The 22,131-nt window shown below is 38.3% G+C and overlaps 1 protein-coding gene across 2 annotated transcripts in view; it reads right to left on the reverse strand.

The window, feature by feature from the left end:
- EFCAB3 (EF-hand calcium binding domain 3) overlaps positions 1 to 22,131 on the reverse strand; it is a 122,509-nt gene that overhangs the window by 67,770 nt on the left and 32,608 nt on the right. For both annotated transcript variants that reach the window (XM_039250638.1, XM_039250639.1), the window contains 8 exons: positions 20,960 to 21,013; positions 16,207 to 16,311; positions 15,376 to 15,429; positions 14,512 to 14,616; positions 11,193 to 11,246; positions 8,138 to 8,242; positions 6,750 to 6,803; positions 4,682 to 4,786 (listed from right to left, as the gene is read on the reverse strand). In XM_039250638.1, coding sequence (XP_039106569.1) covers positions 4,682 to 4,786; positions 6,750 to 6,803; positions 8,138 to 8,242; positions 11,193 to 11,246; positions 14,512 to 14,616; positions 15,376 to 15,429; positions 16,207 to 16,311; positions 20,960 to 21,013 — 636 coding nt within the window. The remainder of the gene's footprint in view (positions 1 to 4,681; positions 4,787 to 6,749; positions 6,804 to 8,137; positions 8,243 to 11,192; positions 11,247 to 14,511; positions 14,617 to 15,375; positions 15,430 to 16,206; positions 16,312 to 20,959; positions 21,014 to 22,131) is intronic.

A 22,131-nucleotide genomic window follows, 5' to 3' on the forward strand; every position in this document is an offset into this window, starting at 1 on the left:
TTTGTATTTCCCTGATGAGGAGGGATGCTGAGCATCGTTTCATGTGTCTGTTGGCCATCTGGATGTCCTCTTTGGAGAAGTGTCTGTTCATATCTTCTGCCCATTTTTTCACTGGGTTGTTTGTTTTTTGAGTGTGGTGTTTGGTGAGTTCCTTATAGATTTTGGATATTAACCCTTTATCTGATATGTCATTTGCAACTATCTTTTCCCATTCCGTTGGTTGCCTATTAGTTTTATGGATTGTTTCCTTTGCCGTGCAGAAGTTTTTAATCTTGATGAGGTCCCAATAGTTTATTTTTGCTCTTGATTCTTTTGCTTTTGGGGATGTGTCAAGTAAGACACTGAGGTTTTTGCTGCGGCTGAGGTCAAGGAGGTTGTTTCCTGCTTTCTTCTCTAGGATTTTGACGGTTTCCTGTCTCACATTCAGGTCCTGTATCCATTTTGAGTTTATTTTTGTGTATGGTGTGAGAAAATGATCTAGTTTCAATCTTCTGCATGTTGCTGTCCAGTTATCCCAGCACCATCTGTTAAAGAGGCTGTCTTTTTTTCCATTGGATACTCTTTCCTGCTTTGTCAAAGATTAGTTGGCTGTATACTTTTGGGTCCAACTCTGAGTTCTCAATTCTACTCCATTGGTCTATGTGTCTGTTTTTGTGCCAGTACCATACTGTCTTGATGATGACAGCTTTGTAGTAGAGGCTAAAGTCTGGGATGGTGATGCCTTCCATTTTGGTTTTCTTCTTCAATATTACTTTGGCTATTCGGGGTCTTTTGTGGTTCCATACAAATTTTAGGATAGTTTGTTCTAGTTTTGAGACGTATGCTGGTGCAATTTTGAATGGGATTGCATTGAATGTGTAGATTGCTTTGGGTAGTAATGATATTTTAACTGTATTTATTCTTCCTATCCATGAGCATGGAATGTTTTTCCATTTCTTTGTGTCTTCTTCAATTTCCTTCTTAAGTTTTCTATAGTTTTCATCATAAAGATCTCTTATATCCTTGGTTAGGTTTATTCCTAGGTATTTTATGGTTTTATCCATGTCATTTCAAGTGGCAAGATTTCATCCTTTTTTATGGCTAAATAATATTCCAAAAAAAATAGAAATGAAGGAAAACTTCCAAACTCATTTTGTGAGGCCAGCATTACCTTGATTCCAAAAGCAGAAAAAGACCTCACTAAAAAAGAGAACTACAGACTAATATTCCTAATGAACACGGATGCAAAAATTCTCAACAAGATACTAGCCAACTAGATCCAACAATACATTAAAAGAGTTATTCATCATGATCAAGTGGTATTTATACCTGGGATGCAAGGCTGGTTCAATATCCACAAATCAATCCATGTGATACTTCACATTAATAAAAGAAAGAATAAGAACCACATGATCCTCTCAATAGATGCAGAGAAAGCATTTGACACAATACAGCATCCTTTCTTTATAAAAACCCTCAAGAAGGTAGGGATAAATAAAAGAAGGTAGGGATAAAAGGATCATACCTGAAAATCACAGAAGCCATATACAAAAGACCTAGGAATAAACCTAACCAAAGCGATGAAAAATCTGTACACTGAAAACTATAGAAACTTATGAAAGACATGGAGGAGGACACTTGTGGGGATAAGCACTGAGTGTTATGTGGAAACTAATTTGACAATAAACTATTTGTAAAAAAAAAAAAAAAAAGAAACTTATGAAAGAAATTGAAGAAGACACAAAAAAATGGAAAAATATTCCATGCTCATGGGTTGGAAGAACAAATATTGTTGAAATGTCAATACTACCCAAACCAATCTACATACTCAATGCAATCCCTATCAAAATAACACTAGCATTCTTCACAGAGCTAGAACAAACAGTCCTAAAATTTGTGTGGAACTCAAATAGCCAAAGCAATACTGAAAAAGAAAACCAAAACTGGAGGGATCACAATTCCAGATTTCAAGATGTGTTACAAAGCTGTAATCATCAAGACAGTACGGTACTGGCACAAAAACAGACACTTAGATCAATAGAACAGAAGAGAGAACCCAGAAATGGACTCACAAGCATATGGCCAACTAATCTTTGACAAAGTAGGAAAGAATATCCAATGGAATAAAGACAGTCTTTTCAGCAAATGATGCTGGGAAAACTGGACGGTAACATGCAGAAGAATGAAACTGGACCACTTTCATACACCATACACAAAATAAACTCAAAATGGATGAAAGGCCTAAATGTAAGACAGAAAGCCATCAAAATCCTAGAGGAGAAAGCAGGCAAAAACCTCTTTGACCTTGGCTGCAGCAACTTCTTACTCAACACATCTCTGGAGGCAATGGAAACAAAAGTAAAAATGAACTGTTGGGACCTCATCAAGACAAAAACTTTCTGCAGGGCAAAGAAAACAATCAGCAAAACTGAAAGGCAACTGATGGAATGGGAGAAGATATTTGCAAATCACATATCAGGTAAAGGATTAGTATCCAAAATCTATAAAGAACTTATCTAACTCAACACCCAAAAGACAAATAATCCAATGAAGAAATGGGCAGAAGACATAAATAGACACTTTTCCAAAGAAGATATCCAGATGGGCAAGAGACATATGAAAAAATGCTCAACATCACTCATCACCAGGGAAATACAAATCAAAGCCACAATGAGATACCACCTCCCACCTGTCAGATTAACAACTCAGGCAACAACAAATGTTGGCGAGGATGTGGAGAAAGAGGATCTCTTTCGTGCTGCTGGTGGGAATGCAAACTGGTGTAGCCACTCTGGAAAACAGTATGGAGGTTCCTCAAAAAATTAAAAATAGAACTACCCGATGACTCAGCAATTGTACTACTAGGTATTTAACCAAAGGATACAGGTGTGCTGTTTCGAAGGGGCACATGCACCCCAATGTTTATAGCAGCATTATTGACAGTAGCAAAAGTATGGAAAGGGCCCAAATGTCCATCAAAAATGAATGGACAAAGAAGATGTGGAATATGTACACAATGGAGTATTACTCAGCAATAAAAAAGAATGAAATCTTGCCATTTGCAACAACATGGAGGGAACTAGAGGGTACTATGCTAAGCAAAATTAGTCAGTCAGAGAAGGACAAAAATCATATGACTTCACTCATATGTGGAATTTAAGATACAAAATAGATGAACATAAGGGAAGAGAAGCAAAAATAATATAAAATCAGAGAGGGGGCAAACCATAAGAGACTCTTAAATACAGAGAACAAACTGAGGGTTGCTGGAGGGGTTCTGGGTGGGGGGATGGCTAAATGGGCAAGGGGCATTAAGGGGGGCATTTGTTGAGATGAGCACTGGGTGTTATATGTAGGGGATGAATCACTAGATTCTACTCCTGAAATCGTGATTGCACTAGATGCTAACTAACTAGGATGTAAATTAAAAGCAAACAAAAAACAAAAATAAAGCATGAATGCTCATGGAAAAAAATCAAACAACAACTCAGAACCTTGATCTTTGAATAATGCAGTCCTGTTACAGTAAAACATATTCTTTCTAGTTCTTGAGATTTCATGTTAGTATAAAGAAACTTGAACCAGCCCTTCATGCCAGTCAAGATTCTTGGTGGTCTGCATCCTGATGTTAGTCACCAGCTTCATTTGGGGAGCTCTGGCAAGGAACAAAGAGACAACTCCCTTCCTTTTCTTCAGTCCGGGTTCTTTCAACTCAGCCTTGATACCATCTCACTTATGCTGTTTTTAGCGTGTCAGTCTATATCATCATGTGTACATCTTTATATCATCTTGTCCTGACCTTTTCTTTTCTCTTACCTTTTCCTCGTCTGTTTCTTTTATCATCCTTCTTTATCCCACTAATAACAACAGTAATTATGAAAATGCATTTTCAGTTGTTTAATACCTTGTATCTCAATGTCCTGTGGTTACCTCAATTAAATTATGTTCTAAACATTTTTGTCCACATTCTGCTCCTTTTTCTGTTTCTTCTCCCACCCCTATCTTTATTTTTTCTTTTTTTTTTCTTTTTTTTAAATTTTAATGTTTTATTTATTTCTAGGAGAGAGAGAGACAGTGTGAGCAGGGGAGGGTCAGAGAGAGAGGGAGTCACAGACTGAAACAGGCTCCAGGCTCTGAGCTGGCAGCCAGCCCAGAGCCCGACGCGGGGCTCGAACCCACGAACCGTGAGATCATGACCCAAGCGAAAGTCGGACGCTTAACCGACTAAGCCACCCAGGCGCCCCTCCCACCCCTATCTTTAATGTGTGTGTGTGTGTGTGTGTGTGTGGCGCAATCATATAAGCTATGAACTTCTGCTTCACACCTCTAGTATCTCTCTCTCCTTCAGCTACCACATTCCATCAGCCCTCCGCCTTTATCTCCATGCAGTTCCTTAATACCCTTATCATCTGGACCTCAACAGCAGCCTCTAAATTGCATCTCTGCCCCTGATTTTTCTCTCCCTAGCATGTTTCCTCATTGCTTTCAGAGTAGACTAGTCATTATCTACCTGATAAAGGTTTCCATCCTTCCTCCATCTTTCCTTCATCCTTTCCTTCCCCCCCTTCCTTTATTTATTTATTTTTTAAGAAGGCCCCATGCCCAACATGAAGCTTAAACTCATGACTCTGAGATCAAGAGTTTCATGCTCTACCATTTAAGCCACCAGGTGTCCCAGGGTAAATGTGTCTGAAATACTTACCAATAGTTGGTAGGTGGGTTTGCAGGTCCTGGATTTCATTTTCTTCAAGTCTGAACCCAGTATTTTTTAGAACATTTTTAATGTCACCGACATTAACTCTTCCTCCTTAATAAAAACAAGAAAAAGTACATAAGGGTGTCACACAATGAAAAAATGCAGGCCATCAATGCTACCTAGAAATGAAATGCAGGCTATCAATCCTATCTAGAAATGAAAGCACCAAGAAGCTCTTTAGAGCAAGTTGTATGGGAGTCAGGGACAGAACATGATACCATAACTAAACTTCTGAGAGACATTTATATGAGGGAGAAAAAAATGTAAAGAAGGAGTTTGGCTAATGGTAAATTTAGGCAAGGACAACAATCAAATCATGCTATTCTAGCCAAAAGAATTTGAAACTTACTACAGTAATAAGAAGTTACCTTCTTAATATAATTATACATAAGGAAAAACTAGTTAAGGAGGCAGAATAACTGAAAACAATAGTTTTTATCAAATCAATAAAAAATGAGGATTTACAGAGAGTCAGTGTATACATTTCAGATGAGTTAAATAATAAATAAAGAAAGTGAAATCTTAGGACAACAAGAATAAAATGTATATAATTTTTTATATGCTGTCTAGGTAGTAAATACTTTTGAAATACAAAAAAAGGGAATAAATTACAAAAGGAATGACTGACATAATTAAATACAGAAAATGAAAAACGTCTGTATGTAGAAATACAACATAATGGACAGAGAGTAGATTGTTGGTTGCTTAGGTCTGGGAAGTTTGTAGGGAAGGGAGAGTGACGACTAATGGGTAAAGTATTTTTGGGGGTGATCAAAATGTTCTAAATTGATTTTGGTGATGGTTTAGCAGCTCTGTTAATATACTAAAAACCACTGAATTATTACTTTAAATGGGTGAATTGCATGGTATAAAAATTATATTTCAATAAACTATTATAAAACATATGACATGATAAAGTAAAAATGCAAATAACCCACTGGGAAAGTATTTTCTGAAGCTATGAAAAATGTGTTAATATCTTTAATTTATAAAGAGGTCATTCAAATTAGGAGGAAAAAGCTTGGATTCTGATAGGATAATGAGCAAAAGACAGGAACAAGTAATTAAAAGACCAAAAGACATAATGATATGAAAACAATTTCAACTTCGTTGATAATAAAAAAATAAAAACAATGATTAGATTCCATTTCTTATTTATTAAATTAGCAAGGATTAAAAAAATGTGACAATAAACTATTGTGGCCAGGGCATAATGGTAACCAGTAGTCTTATCCATTCATTTATATCACAGCCTTAAACATGTTAAGACTTATCGGATTTACTAGAAGAATCTATCCAAAGAAACTGACTTAAAGTTGGAAAAAGATCACAATGTGTAAGAGTAAGTCACTAGAGACTATGTAGACAAATGTTCAACAAGAAAAAAAATGATTACGTAAGCTATAAACACAATTTGATGTATAGTCATTAAAAATGATGTTTATTAAAAAAATTTTAGGGGTACCTGGGTGGTCAGTTAGTTGGGCGTCTGACTTCTGTTCAGGTCATGATCTCACAGTTTGTGTGTTTGAGCCCCACATCAGGCTCTGTGCTGACAGCTCGGAGCCTGGAGCCTGCTTCGGATTTTTTGTCTCCCTCTTGCTCTCTGCCCTTCCCCGACTCATGCTCTATCTCTCTCTCTTACTCAAGAATAAACATTTATTTTAAAAAAATTTTTTAATGAAATGGTGGAATTCTTACACTATAATATTAGGATTAAGTGTAGGATACATAAAATATACAATAAGAGTTTAATTATCTATACACACATATACACAGAAAAAAGGATAGAGAACTATAATAAAAAAGGTGAATGTTACCTGGGGATTATGGGTAATTGCATTTTTTTCCATATGCTACTTTATGGATTCCAGATTTTTCTCCAATACCCAACAAAGAGTAGACACTTGGATATTTGTTGAATAAATGCATAATTTCCTGATTATTTATATTATCAGAAAACACAGTTACAACAATCTGATATTTTATTGTCCTTATCCTTTTTATCACTCACCTTTGAAGGACTTCACACCTTCCAGTAATTCTTTCTCAAACACCTTTTTATCAGCTGTAAGATAAAACATAATTGAGAGTTTGGTGATTCACAGAAATTAAGTATTTACTTTCAGGTATGGGAAATGTAGAAATTTATCACAATTCATTCTCAATGAAGTGAAAAGTATTTGGAAAACTCAAAGTATTGATACTCTATCCCCGGACAGAATAGAAGCTATTGTTAGTGGCACTCTAGTTGGCTGGAAAACAAAACAAAACAGAATTTTCTTTCTCAATATCTCCTCACAATTTGGTTTCATCTTTTCTTTTTTCATCTTTCCTGCTCTTCTGCCCTTTCATCTTCTTCCAGCTTAGACCTTAGATTTCCACCAAAGGGACGAAAGAACTTGTTGGTCCTGTGATGAGACCTCTGACTACAGAGGTCCCACTTTCCTAGACCAAAATTTAAATGAAAGAACAGTATGTTTTAAAATGCTAGGATTGTGGGGTGCCTAGGTGGCTCAGTCGGTTAAGCAACGGACTTCAGCTCAGATCATGATCTCACGGTGCGTGGGTTCGAGCCCCATGTCGGGCCCTGTGCTGACAGCTCAGAGCCTGGAGTCTGTTTCAGAGTCTGTGACTCCCTCTCTCTCTGACCCTCCTGTGCTCATGCTGTCTTCTCTCTCTCTCTCTCTCTCAGAAATAAGAATAAAAAAATAAAACGCTAGGATCGAGTCTTTAAAAAAAAGTTTTTTTTTCTTTTTTTAAAATTTTTTTTACAAATACTTTATTGTCAAATTAGTTTCTACATAACACTCAGTGCTCATCCCCAAAGTGCCCTCCTCCATGCCCATCCCCCCACCCCCCCACATCCATCAGTCCTCAGTTTTTGTCAGCATTCAAGAGTCTCTCATGGTTTGCCTCTCTCCCTTTCCCCCACCATTTCCGCCCTTCTTCTCCCCCTTGTTCCTCCGTCAATTGACATAAAAGGTTTCAAATCAGTAGAATTTCTAATACAGAACCTTAAAATAAACCTTCTGTGAAGTTTTGAGGATGTGAGGCGAGCTGGTCACTGCAGACATGGTCTCTGTTTGCCCAGAATTTAGGATAGTGCCATGCACACAACAGATCTTCTTTCTTATTTTTTTTTAAAAACATTTTATTTCTGAGAGAGAGAGAGCATGGAGAGAGGGAGACACAGAATCTGAAACAGGCTCCGGGCTCTGAGCTAGCTGTCAGCACAGAGCCCATCGCAGGGCTCAAACCCATGAACCGTGAGATCATGACCTGAGCCGAAGTCGGACTCTTAACTGACTGGGCCACCCAGGCGCCCCAAAAGATCTTCAATAAATGTTTGTTGAATGAACAAGTTTTTAGATACCAGTAAAGTAGAACTTCAGTGCTTACCAGAAACTGGCAGGGTTTTCAGAAGCTTTTTATGTTCCTTATTTGTGATCTCTAGTCCCATGTTTTTCAGTACATTTTTCATGTCCTTGGTAGGAATCTTCTCTCCTTTAGAAAGACATACATAGACATAAGCAAACATCCTTCCCAGATTCAGCGGGGAAGAACCAGGCATAATCAAGCTTGGTTTAGCTATTCAGAACCAAGGAGGTGAGAATCTAAGAGGATACCTTCAATGATAAGATAATCTTATGTATAATAAGTGAAACAGGGATTGTAGAATTTCTCAGTAATTTACATGTGTTTGATGGGTAATAATTCAACCACTAATATAACATCTGTATTCTTTTTTTAATTTTTTCCCCTCCTCCTCCACACTTTTCTCCTTCTCCTCTGGGCCTCCCTACCCCATTCCCTTTACTCTTCTTTTACCTGAATTATTGGACTAGTTTTAAAAATGACAATAAAAGTGGGTTCTCTATAAAATTTTTCAGTAAATTTATATTTACACTTTTACACTGTAAGCTGGGCATATGAGAATAGGGGGATAGATTCGAAATCACGTATTTAAAAATCTACTGAAGACAAGAAAAAACACAGAAGCCATAAGAACAAGAAATCAGGGAAAAAGTAGGCTAAATTGAAAAGGAATTAAAACAATATCTAGAAATAAAAATGTAGTTATTGAAATTAAAACCCCAATGGGCAAATAGTATGAGACAAATAGCAGAGACAGTGAGCTAGAAGAGAGGTTTAAGAAAAGACAAAAATGTAAAAATAGGGAAAATATGAAAAGAAAGATATGAAGGACAAGTGAGAACGTTCATCATACATGTAATAGGAGTTTCTAAAAATGAGAAAAGAGGAAGAAAAAGAAGTAATATTTGAAACATAAGGGATGAGAGTTTCCAAAAGTTGATGAGAGGCATGAATGTTTAGTTTTAGGAATCATAAATTCTGAGCAGGAAAAATGAAAAGAAGCCCACGCTTGGCTACATGATAATGAGAATTTCAAAGATAGAGATAATCTTAAGAGTTACAAGAGAAAAAGAGATTAACTATAAATAAACAATGAAAACTTATAGTTGATTTTTAACAGCAAAAAGAAAGGTCACAAAACAGTAGATATATGAATCTATCATCTTTCTGTCTAATATTCATATCTATTTTCTTCTTTCTCCTTTTTTCCCATTTAAATTTAAATATGACTATTATTATAGGTTAATTTTACAAGATAGTCTTTAGGTCACAGAATATTCAGATGGAACTGTAGCTAAATTTGAGAATTAACGTAGCCCAGAGATAGTATGAGTATCTCCCAGACATAGACTCCTAGAACTTTGCTTCTTCTAATTCTGGGAAGAGAATGAGAACACCTTCATTTGTATGAAGGGCAGAGCATCTTATTAGGTGGAAACAAAGAGTTGTTTTGTTATATGGAAGTTAAGTTCAAATATATGTAGAAGGGTCCAGAGCTGAGTAGCCAGAGGGGTAGACTATTTCAGCTGTTTAGTTATTATCTCTCAGTGCCAACCTTACCCTTCTAAACTTTGCTTCATAATGCTGAAGCTGGGATTTGGTAGACAACATTTCTGTTTTGCTAGCTGGTTCCATATTAAACTATGCCAATGAGTGGGTGGGGGAAAGGGGAAAAGAGAGAGAGAGAGAGAGAGAGACTGAAAGGCTGTCCAATGAAGTTCCTTCCTATAGTAGTAAATGAATCCAGTTTTCAATTTTTCAACCTCACGGAACCAGTTTCATTACACTTGTCAGAGATACTAGTGGCAAACTTCAGAGTTCTAAGGTAGAATGATAATCTAAAAGTCTAGACATAGTCAAAGCATGAGTCAAGGCTAAGTGTAAAATAAAGATATTTTCAGAGACTAACTCTTTTTCAAATTACTAAGAAGGATGTACTTCAGGAAACTGAACCCAAAAAAGAGTAGAAGTAAAAAGCAATGGTGAACAAAGAGAGTGGTAAGTGTATTTAAGTTTTGCAAAAGATCAGATTTAAATTGCTCTGCCCTTGCTTTCAGTGTACTCACTTGGCCAAAGCTCATTCTTGTTTAAATACAAGTTTGTGCTTACTCCATGCCTGCAGTCAGGTAGCTGAACTAGAGCTGGAGTGAGCTCTGCTGACTGTTCTCGGTGTGAATGGATGATCATGAACCTCAGGTGAGTCCTTAATTTAGTTGGGCAACCACACTACACTTTGCTGGTGTAGTAACTTTCCTTTTCTACTTGCTGACTACTTCATATCTTTTCTTTTCAAACCACCACTTCCTCTTCTTCCATTTGATCATAACTTCTTTTATGTCTTTAATTAAGCAACAACAACAAAGCCTTCCCTTGATGTCACTTTCACCAATTTACTTGCCTCTTTGTTCCACTTCTTTGCTTCCCTTGGCAGCAATATTTCTCAGATATTCACACTGTTTCTACATGCTATCTTCCCGTTTTCTCTTAAACTCACTTTGGTTGGGATTCCTTCCACCCTCACTACCTGAAACTTTTCTTTTTTGTATCGTTAATGGTAGTTGCAATAGCCAAGATATGGAAGCAGCCCGAATGTCCAAAAACTGATGAATGGATAAAGAAGATGAATGGACTATTACTCAGCCATAAAAAAGAAAAAATTTGCCATTTGCAACCATGTGGATAGAGCTAGAATGTATAATGGTAAGCAAAATAAGCCAATCAGAGAAAGACAAATGCCATATGATTTCACTCATATGTGGAATTTAGGGAAACAAAACAGATGAGCACATAGGAGGGGGTGGGGAAAGAGAAGAGAGGGAAACAAACCATGAGACTCTTAGTGAAAGACAACAAACTGAGGGTTGAAATAGGGAGGTGGGTGGGAGAGGGGCTAGATGGGTGATGGGTTTTAAGGAGGACCCTTGTTGTGATGAGCATTGGGTGTTGTAAGTGATGAATCACTGAATTCTACTCCTGAAAGCAATATTGCACTGTATGTTTACTAAGATTTAAATAAAAAATAGTTCTATATAAAACTTTAAGATCACATATATAATCCTCATTGTAACATCTCACTCACCTGTAATATTTTTAACTTCATCCATCAACACATTTACATCAATCTTCCCATTACCTTTAAGATAAAAATGCATCAAAAAGATTTTTAGAAAAGTGATATAAAAATTTTTTTCCCTTAAATAGTTTATGGTCAAGTTGGTTTCCATATAACACCCAGTGCTCATCCCAACAAGTGCCCTCCTCCATGCCCATCACCCCCCTTCCCCTCTCCTCCATTCCCTCAGCCCTCAGTTTGTTCTCAGCATTCAAGAGTCTCTCATGGTTTGCCTCCCTCCCTCTCCCCAACTACTTTTCCCCTTCTTCTCCCACATCCTCCTCCATTAACTTCCTCCTAGTCCACCTATTAAAAATTTTAAATTGTGAAATAGAAACCCCAAATTCAACCATTTTAAGGCATTTCCCCTAGGAGTTTATTATTTTTTCACGTCATCAATTTAAATTAATATAGCTCCTGCATTTTACATGATCAAATTCCACACTGCACAATGCATGAGCAAGGTTTGAAGCACTCTCCCTTCCTTCAAGACAATCTATTATTTATTAGGTTACTCTTTTTCAGGCATGGGTCTGAAATTTTTTGCGAGTTTAAAAATTTTGTTTAAAAATGACATTTCCATTTTGTCAGTGCTGAATTTCCCTTTGGGCTTATTATTGTCTTAGCATCAAGTGATCCCCTTAAAGGACAGAGTGGTGGTATGCATTTCTCTTTTTTTAATGTTTTATCTATTTCTGAGAGAGAGAGAGAGAGAGAGAGAGAGAGAGACAGCGTGAGCAGGGGAGGGTCAGAGAAAGAGGGAGACACAGAATCTGAAGCAGGCTTCAGGCTCTGAGCTGGCTGTCAGCACAGAGCCCGATGTGGGGCTCGAACCCATGAACTGTGAGTGACCGGAGCCAAAGTCGGATGCTCAACAGACTGAGCCACCCAGGCGCCCCGTGGTATGCATTTCTGACTGCTCTAAAGTTGCCAATGAAAGTCACCAGGTTGAGTTATTCAGTTAAATTCCCAGGTATGATGACAAAACTCTTGTGCAGTAGTACTCATTCTCAACTGAAAGACCTTTTCATAGACCATGCACTTAGTTTCTTTAGCTATTTCTCAAGTTCTGAAACTACTAGAAGTCAACAGATACACTGTTAGTAGTTTGTAATATTTCAAGTTTGAGAAACACTGGGTTGGGATGTTAAAAGATGCTATGACTCTAATTGGCAAGATTCAGTTTGGAATCTTAAAGTTGTCTGTGGACCTATTCCAACTCCACTTAAGACTTGGTCAAGGGTGCCAATCCATCACTCCTCAAACATGTTCACACTCTTGTTTTATGTGTAATAATAATCCTAAGATTGCAAATTCCTCAAAGAGTGAGATACCAAGAATCGTTTTGTATTCCTACTATTACCTCGGCATTAGTTTGAGTTTGTGAAAGATGGATGCTCCATAAATGTTTACTAAATAATTAAGTTGCAGTAGAATGCAAACATATTCTAGAGAATGAAGTAGCTTTAAAACCACTATATATTTTAGGTTCTTAGATACGGAGTTTAACCTTGCTTGTTCTTTTCTTTACGTCTTTTCAATTATGATGATCTTTTATTGGTATCCTTTTATAGTTTTATAGCATTGATGATGATGATGATGATGATGATGAACACTATTATATTATGGCTTTTAAACAGGATAAGGAAGAACTTTTATTGGAGAAAAGTCTGATTCTGTAAAGGACAGATCCCATCAGGTCTTTTGTTTTGTGTGTCTCTTAATCAGCTTCACTGAGGCCCACTGGGCCACTGAAACAGTCTTCCATCCTATTTCAGATGGTTTCCACAGATGTACAAGGTAGTCCACAAGAATTAGATTAGAATTAGCCTCACTTTAAATCACTGTGCTAGTATCTTTTCTCATGTTTCAGGATACTAGAAAAACAAGGCAAAGACAAATATCTGCATTTATTGAACTGGTAGGTTAAGAGAGCTATGAAAGGGATTAATTTTTAATACAAAGAAAAAGCCATTTTTGGAAAAACTGATTACCCCTTATTAAGGCAGTTTTCGAGGGTCTAGAACAGTGTCTGACACATTATAGGCATTCAGTTAAAGTTAAAATCAAAGAGTGGAAGGTACTACTGATTTAGAAAAGCCCATATTCATTGACTTGGATCAATCTTATATCTTCACTACTTCCTCAAGGGGACAGGTGTCAAAATTTCATCATGAATTTTTCTCAGTTCTACCAGCATAAGAATAATCTAATTATATGCCAAGTTTAATTAATTCTCTTGAACATTACTATGTATCTTCTTAAATTTCTTAGTTCTAGTAGTTCATGGCAGTATAGCAGAATGGTTGTTTTGAGCAGTTCCTTAGCTGTCATTTCTTCCTGGAATTTCTTAACAGGAGAGTTCTTCCATTTCGTCATTTTGGCTAGCTTTCTGTCTCTTGTTAGTTTTAAAAGCTTGTAATGCATGCTGCACCTGTGAGTGCTGCTGTATTAAAGAAGGCTCATTTACTGTCCAGGGCCTGTCCATTTAGGAAGTGTTCTTTTAATGGTGTCTCTTGGTCTCTCTTTTTGAGACTTTGGTTATTTTATTTCCCTACTCGTAGTGGTATTTGGGGCTCTCCACCATGTGTACTTTGGCTTGTTCCTTGAGGTAGCCCTATAAGGTTGTTTTCTCAGCAGACTCTGTCTCCTTTTCCTCCCAAATTCCTGCAGTTCGGTGTCCTATGGCTTCAGGCCTTCTCTGTTTGAGAGATGGGGGCGAGTGAAATGCACGGAACTCCCTACTTCTCCACCATCTTGCCCCTCCCCACAGAATGGTTGTTAATAGACAATTTCTGGAGCCAGATTGCCAGTCCACCACTTACTAGCTCTATGACTTTACACAAGCTACTTGAGTTTTCTGTGCCTTAGTCTCCTTATATGTAAAATGGGAGTAAAATTTGAACCTGCCTTATAAAGTTGTTAGCGAGATTAAATAAGATGATATATGTAAAGTGCTGAAAATAGTGCCTTACTTACAGGACCATGTAGTGTTGCTTGTTGCTATTTAATGCTGGGTTAGGGGTAGGGACTCAAAGATTAAAATCTTGAGTATTCTCCATTAAACCTTGGCATTCCCTGTGAAGAGTGACACTTGTCATCTATACTGTGCAGCATTCTTGGTGATACTTCCCAAGTGATAGCCATTGGGCTCAGTTTGGTAGTTATGCTAAAGGCCTCACTCTTCTTATTTTCAGATACATCCTATCTTCAGGTATTCCAAGTCTGATACTAGCCTCAAGTCTAAGGTTTGGTTAAGGAGTATATTGACACTCAAAATTCTCACCATCAACTGGTAGGAGGTCCTTCAGTTCCTGGATTTCTTCCTTCTTGAGATCAATTCCCATGTTTTTCAGGAAAGTGTCCACCTTATTTGGAGACACCTTCACCCCTTAGGAAAGAAAGGGATGGGACATGAAAAATATTTGTAATGATGTAAAGAGTGGGTTATTATAGATCATGCCTAGGCATTGATACTACATAGACAATGAAGAGCAAAGAACAATTAAACTATCCACGTAAATGTGGTTTGTTGTTATCTAAGTCAGGAATTCCTAAACCCTGATCTGTGGAATTCTGTTATTACCTTTAGGAAAACATTAAAGAGAAGAAAGTGAGGAATTAAGGGTATTTGTTAAGTCATGACACAGACTAAAATCAGGCTTTATACATGTGTTTTCACAGAAGAATTTGAAACTTGCTAAGTTAATGGACAACTACCAACCCATCCATCCATCCACCTACCCATCCGCCCATCTATCCATTCAGCTAGCCATCCATTGAGCCAGACAGCCAGCCAATCCATGGATTTACTCTATCATAATTCTCTGGGACATTTTTAAGAATATATGCTTCTAGATACTATCTCTGGAAATTCAAGATCATTATGACTGGAAAGAGGCCTAGTGACCTGAACGCTACATTTTCCATCCTCTCCCTGGTAATTTTGATATGCAACTTTATTTGGGAACCACTGCCTTTGGGTTACTGGAATGTGCCTAAAACATATAAAGAATAAACACTGACTTAACAACCCATTGGGACAGCTGGGTTAATAATCTGAAAATTGTAAAATAGGAAGAGTTTTTGAAAATAAGAGCAAAGCTTGATGACCAGTTTTTTCTGCCTTTTCAATATGCTTCTTACTCACCTTTGAGAGACTGTAACTCTTTCATCAGTCTGTTCATATATACCCTTCCTTTGGCTATAAGAAAAGGAAAAGTCAAGTTTCAGGCAGGAATGTTGATATTTAAATATATAATGAAATATACATAAGTTCAGAAATAGAGATTTCTTATATTTTATTCTAGAAATTTAAGTGATTAAAAAAATTTTTTTTTAAATATTTTTATTTATTTCTAGGAGAGAAAGAGGAAGACAGCATGAGCAGGAGAGGGTCAGAGAGAGAGGGAGATACAGACTCTGAAACAGGCTCCAGGCTCTGAGCTGGCAGTCAGCACAGAGCCCGATGCGGGGCTCAAACTCACGAACCGCGAGATCATGACCTAAGCGAAAGTCGGACGCTTAACCGACTAAGCCACCCAGGCGCCCCGAGGGACTAAAAAAAATTTTTAATGTTCATTTATTTTTGAGAGAAGATAGAGACAGAGAGTGAGTGGGAGCAGGGCAGAGAGAGGAGACACAGAATCTGAAGCAGGTTCCAGGCTCTGAGCTGTCAGCACAGAGCCCGATGCAGGGCTTGAACCCATGAACCACCAAATCATGACTTGAGCCGAAATCAAGAGTTGGACATCCAACCTACTAAGCCACCCAGGCACCCCTAGAAATTTATATTATTTCACTTCCAAGAATAAAACTTAGGAGTGGAAACAGCTCTCGATTTGGTGAAATCATTTTGGTGATGGGGGTAGGAGGATAAAACATTCCTTAACTAGGGAGTATTAGTTACTAAAGTCCACATACTCAACTTTCCCTGAAGGCCACTGAGATTTTTCCGCACTGTGATATTTTTAGTGCTCACCATCGACCGGAAGCTTGTTCTGTAGTTCCAGACCTTCTCCTTCTGTGAGTGTTATCCCCATATTTTCCAGTAAAGTTTCCAGGTTACTAGTATCGACCTTCTCACCTTTAAAAATTAAAAGGCAGTAATGGTTGAAAATTTGAAGAATAGTGATCTCATGTTATTTAAAAAAATGCCCATATGGCATTTGTTGATTAAACAATGAAGTAAACCTGACAAGAATGCCAGCTAAGACATCGTCTTAGAGATTTTTGGCTAAGCAATGGTAATCAAATTAAGGCTGGAAGTCTGTGGATGCAAACATTTACGGTATACACGTAGAGAGAATGCATCAATAAGGAAAACAATGCTGTTGAAATGTGGTTTTGTGTAAATGTTAAAATCTTGGTGTTGTAGAGTCTTCTTAATTATCTATCATGGAATCATACAGGGCTTTTCTCCAGGGCCTTCTTTCTTAACCCAGGCTGGCTCCTGTCGTGCCTCAGGGATTTGGTGGGCTTGCTTCCCTCTCTTCTTGGCAGCCACCACCACCAAGTACATTTTTTTGGGTGGTTAGGAAATTAGATGCAGTCTTCCAAGCTCGCCTGTTTTTAGTGTCCCAGGAAAACTAGCACATAGATATTTTTATTCTTAGGGCATTAATGTAAAGTGCTACAGTGAGCCAGACAGAGAACACCAGACTCTCACAGCATGGGTAAGACACAAAGCTAACAAGTTTGTTTGGTAATGGACTCGGTTTTAGTTCTTGGTTAGGAGGGTGGAAATCACCACTTATCCCTGCCCCCTCGTAGCCAGCTCCCAATCTGCTTGTAGGATGTCTGTGTGAAACTCTCCTTCATGATGGCTCTTGCCTTTAGCTTGAAAATCCAGTTGAGCAACAAAAACAACCAAATGGTAATTATGTGAGGCGACGAATGCATTAACTAACCGTACTGTGGTAAACATTCTGAAATACATACGTATATCAAATGATCACATTGCATACCTTAAACTTACATAATGTTATATCAATTATAGCTCAATAAAGCTGGGGAAGAAAGATGCTATTTTAGTGGGCAATTTGCACCTCCTAATCATTTCCAATTCCAGAAAAAGAAAACTCTTGCTTTTAGTCCTCCGGAACCTCCACACTGCAGTGCTGCCATTGTAAGGATAGTAGCTGGGGAGTGAGCCAGTCTTCAGCACAAGTGCCAGGAGGAAACGTGTACAAGGGTTGCTGTCTTCCAGCTGCTTCAGACCTCTTCTGGGAAACCTTGCACCACAGAGCTTCTAAAATTCCCCAAGCAGCCAAGGGAATGATTCTTCAGATACAATAGAGCAATTTCCTAGTCTGTTTACTTGATCATGTTTTTTTTTTAATGTAAAAAAAGTTTTTTTAATGTTTATTTATTTGAGAGAGAGAGAAAGAGAGAGAGTGCACACGCCTGAGCAGGAGAGGGCCGCAGAGAGAAGAAGACACAGAATTCCAAGCAGGCTCCAGGCCCTAAGCTGTCAGCCCAGAGCCTGACGCGTGGGGCCTGAACTCACTATACCACGAGATCATGACCTGGGCTGAAGCCAATGGCTTCACCAATGGAACCGCCCAGGCGCCCCTAACTTGATCACGTTTTGACAGACATGGGCCTTCTGCTAGGTTATCAGTCCAACCACCCCTTTCATGTATCATTACCATTCTTCAAAACATAATCCCACAAAGTTTTCTATACTCTCGAATCTATTCTGTGTTTTTACAACTCTGATTTTTCTTTCCATTGCTAGCTTTCTTTTCACCCTTCCCACAGTGCCTTCTCAGGCTCGTTTTTCATTAAATATGAATTTCTCTATATCTTCAGTCTCTTTATAGACTCTTATTTCCTGTCTTAACTGAACTTTGCCTGTTCTGGATAGATTTTCCTTTTTCCTTCCCTTCCCTTCCTTTGCCCTCCCTTCCCATGCTCTCTCCTCCCCCTCCCTCCCTCTTTCCCTCCTTCTGTCTCCTTTCACTGTCCTTCTTTTCCTTTCTTCCCTTCTTTCCTCCTTCCTTTACTCTCTCCTTCCCTCCTTTCCTCCGTCCCTCCCTTCCTCCCTCCTTCCTTCCTTCTTTTTGAGAGAAAGCTGCTCTTTTTTTTCATAGCCCATTTGCCTTAGGGCTTGCATTCTCCAAGACCCCAATTGCTGCTCTCTGGCCATCCTCAAACCTTTCCTCTTGTGAGAATTATGGTAATTGGCTTTCTTTTTATTGCCCCTTACTGACTTCTTGGTCACTTAAGTAGCTTGTCCCATTACGCAGTCTTCCTGTGCACCCAAACTCCTGGCATCATTATAGGCAAGTCCAGTCTTTATAGAGATAGCTCATTCCGCAACCTCACCTCTCAGTTTCTTGAGCTCCTTAGCCTCAATGATGGCCCCCTAAATCCTATACTAGTTAATCATCAAGGACACATCCTGAACTTTGTTATTACCTGGAAATGCTTTGCCTCTAAAATCTTAAATTCTAGCATACCTACTTTTGCCCAGAACCTTATATTCTTACACTTCTTTTACTTCCTTCCTCCTACCACACCCGTTACAGTTCATTCCCTCCTCTCTTGCTTTCCTCCGAGTTCATGATTTCCATAACTCCACTTCCTCTCCTAGCCACAGTAGACCACTTAACCACTCTCTTGATGACACTCTCAATGTCTTTAGGCTTTCATTCTTTTGGCACATCAGCCTTAAGAATCTCCTACTTTGGGGAGTGCCTGGGTGGCTCAGTTGGTTAAGCGTTTGACTCTGGCTCAGGTCATGATCTCATGATTTATGGGTTCAAGCCCCATGTCAGAGCCTGGAGCCTGCTTCGGATTCTGTGTCTCCCTCTCTCTGCCCCTCCCCACTCGTGCTGTCTCTCTCTGCCTCTCAAAAATAAGTAAACATTAAAAAATAAAAAAAATAAAAAGAATCTCCTACGTTGGTCCAACTGAAGGATATCATAATCATGCGAAAGGTCGCCATTACTTATGATGTCTGACTTTGGTTAGACTCTTCTCAGCAAGGTTTTCATGTATTTCTTATCAACTCTAGTTCTGTTCTCTTATATGAGTTATCCACAATCATTAACACTTTCCTTATAGTCCTCTACCCCACCACTGGGCCCTTTCTTTTAGTAGATGATTCTGTTTCCTACTATACAGAGAAAATGGAAGCTTTTAGGTGAAATCCTCTGAATTTTACTCCCATATCTACCTAGATTCTCTATATTTGTATCCTTCCTGACTTGAGTTCTGCCTGTCTCAGAAAAAGAGGTGGCTTTGGATTCTTACTCACATATTTAACTGCCTAGGGCTTAGCATCTCTTAGACGTTGTATAGGAGCCTCAAACCCAATATGACCAAAATGGAAACTATATCTTTACTTCTAAACTTATTTTACTGAATTACATATTTTGGTCAATGTCACTGTCACCCACCCAGCTGCTTAGCTCAGAAACTGAGGAGTCATCCTTCATTTCATCTTTTTGCTTTATCTCAATAGCTGATCAGTAACCAGATTCTACAGTTTTTATAGCTGTAACATCTCTTCTATGTGCTCCTTCCTCTCAAGTCTCACAGAGAATGATTTACTTCTGCTCTTTATTGTCTTTCGCCTGTACATTTGCAATATGCTTGCTAGCTAGTTTACCTGACTCTATTCTTGTACACACACCTCCATCCATCCTTTATTCTGCTGCTAGAGCAATCTTTCTAATTTACAAATCTAATTACATAGTCCCCTGCTTAAAATCCTGGAATGATTCCCCACTCTGTGCAGAATGAAAGTCATACTCCTTTGCTAGGTATTGAAGGCCCTCTGTGATTTGTCTCTTGTATTCGTTTCCTATTGCTGTAACAAATTACTGAAAGCATGGTGGCCTAAAACAATATCGATTTTTTTCTCTTACAGTTCTGGAGGTCAGAAGCCCAAAATTAGTTCTACTGAGTTAAAGTCAAGGTGTTAGCTGGACTGGCTCCTTTAGGAGGCTCTTGGGAAGAATCCATTCCCTTGCCTTTTCCACTTCTAGAGGCCACTTATACTTCGTAACTTACTCCCCTTCCTCCATCTTCAAATCCAGTAGTGGAGCATCCCACTTCTGCTGTCACATTGCCTTCTACCTTTTCTGTCATCAACTCTCACCTTGCTTCCCTCTTCTAAGGACGCTTGTGATTATATTTAGAACCCAACTGGATAATCAAGGATAACCTCCCCATTTCAAGATTCTTAATCACATCTCCATGGTCCCTTTGTCTATATGAAGGCAACATTCACAAGTTCTGGGGATTAGGACCTGAATGTCTTTGGGACTCATTACTTGGCCCACTGCATCCTGCTCCTTACTCTTTAAGTTTATTCTTTGCCAAACTCCTGACAGCATTTATGCTCTAGTTACTCCAGATTTTTTCTAGTTCCTTAAAGCATCAAACAGTTTCTCATTTTGGTGCCTTTTATTTTATTTTTTCTTCTATCAGGAATGCCCATCCTGCTGTGTCTGGAAAAACTGACTTACAGTTTAAGGATCAGCTCTTGTGCTCACCATTCTATTAAAGCATTTCCCAATTTCTCTTCCTCAGGTGTAAGTGACCATTCTGCCCCTTCTTTACTTTGCATAGGTTTTTAACATTGCACCAATAACATTTTATTGCATTTATTTATATGCTTTTTTCTTGCCCAAGCTACATGAGCTACTGGAAGGTTGGTTTTTATAGATCCACATTTGGGACATAGAGATGTTTACTGATGAGGTAATAAAGATCTAACCCACCTGTAAAAACATTTCCTTCATCCATTACCACATTCACTTCAATCTTCCCCTCATCTGTAAGAGAAGACAGAATTTTATGCATAAAACAATAGTAGAAATAGAAGAAAGACATAAAAGTCATACACTGAAGTACAACACAAAATTCAGCAAATTTTAATGACTTGCTCTAGAATTTTATCCTATTTTCTTATGAAATGGAAAATGTGGAAAGACATAGCTTTGATTATAAAAAAGATACTTAATTTCATACAAAGACATCAGAATTTTTCTTTAAAAAATTTTAAAAATGTTTTATTTATTTCTGAGAGAGAGAGAGAGAGAGACAGTGTGAGCAGAGGAGGGTCAGAGAGAAGGAGACACAGAATCTGAAGCAGGCTCCAGGCTCTGGGCGACCCCAGAATTTTTCTGTTAAGATACACTGAACATGTAAAAAATGGGCTGACATGTAAAAAATAGCCTTCTCTACTTTCAGATCAGGAAGAACTCCATTTTACTCATTATGAGGCTGACAAGCATCGTAAAATTGATAAATAGACTTGAAGCATTAATAATTCCTATTTCTGTACTGAAATAACAGGTGACATTTAGCTATGTTCTTCCACTATCCACACTCAACATGTATTTAAAAAGCTTTGATCGGTCGCCTGGGTGGCTCAGTCGGTTGAGTGTCCGACTTCAGCTCAGGTCATGATATCGCGGTTCATGGGTTTGAGCCACACGTCGGGCTCTGTGCTGACAGCTCAGAGCCTGAAGTCTTCTTTGGATTCTGTGTCTCCCTCTTTCTCTACCCCTCCCCCTCTTGTACTCCGTCTCTCTCTCTCAAAAATAAATAAAACATTAAAAAATTAAAAAACTAAAAAGCTTTGATCAATCTAATTGTATTTTAATAAAATTTTTAAAAAACTTCATTTTGTATTTTCCTCTTAAATGGGGGTATTTAGATGGAACCTCCTGATAGATGGTCAGTGCCTTACAGGACAATGTCTGGTCCTTTCTCATGTATTTCAGTTAGTACCACAGAAGATTTAGGATGGCCTGAGATGGGTCTCTAATGCTTTTTCCTGTGGGCTTACTGACTTGAAAAGGGGTACTCAGGGAGATGGCTGATACTTTTGCAACTGAAGTCACTGCTGTGGCATTCCAGTAAACTTTCAAGATACCTGGAAAATGTG

This window comes from Hyaena hyaena, unplaced genomic scaffold (genome assembly GCF_003009895.1).
Source record: "Hyaena hyaena isolate Hyena2069 unplaced genomic scaffold, ASM300989v1 scaffold_378, whole genome shotgun sequence".
Classification (NCBI taxonomy): Eukaryota; Metazoa; Chordata; class Mammalia; order Carnivora; family Hyaenidae; genus Hyaena; species Hyaena hyaena.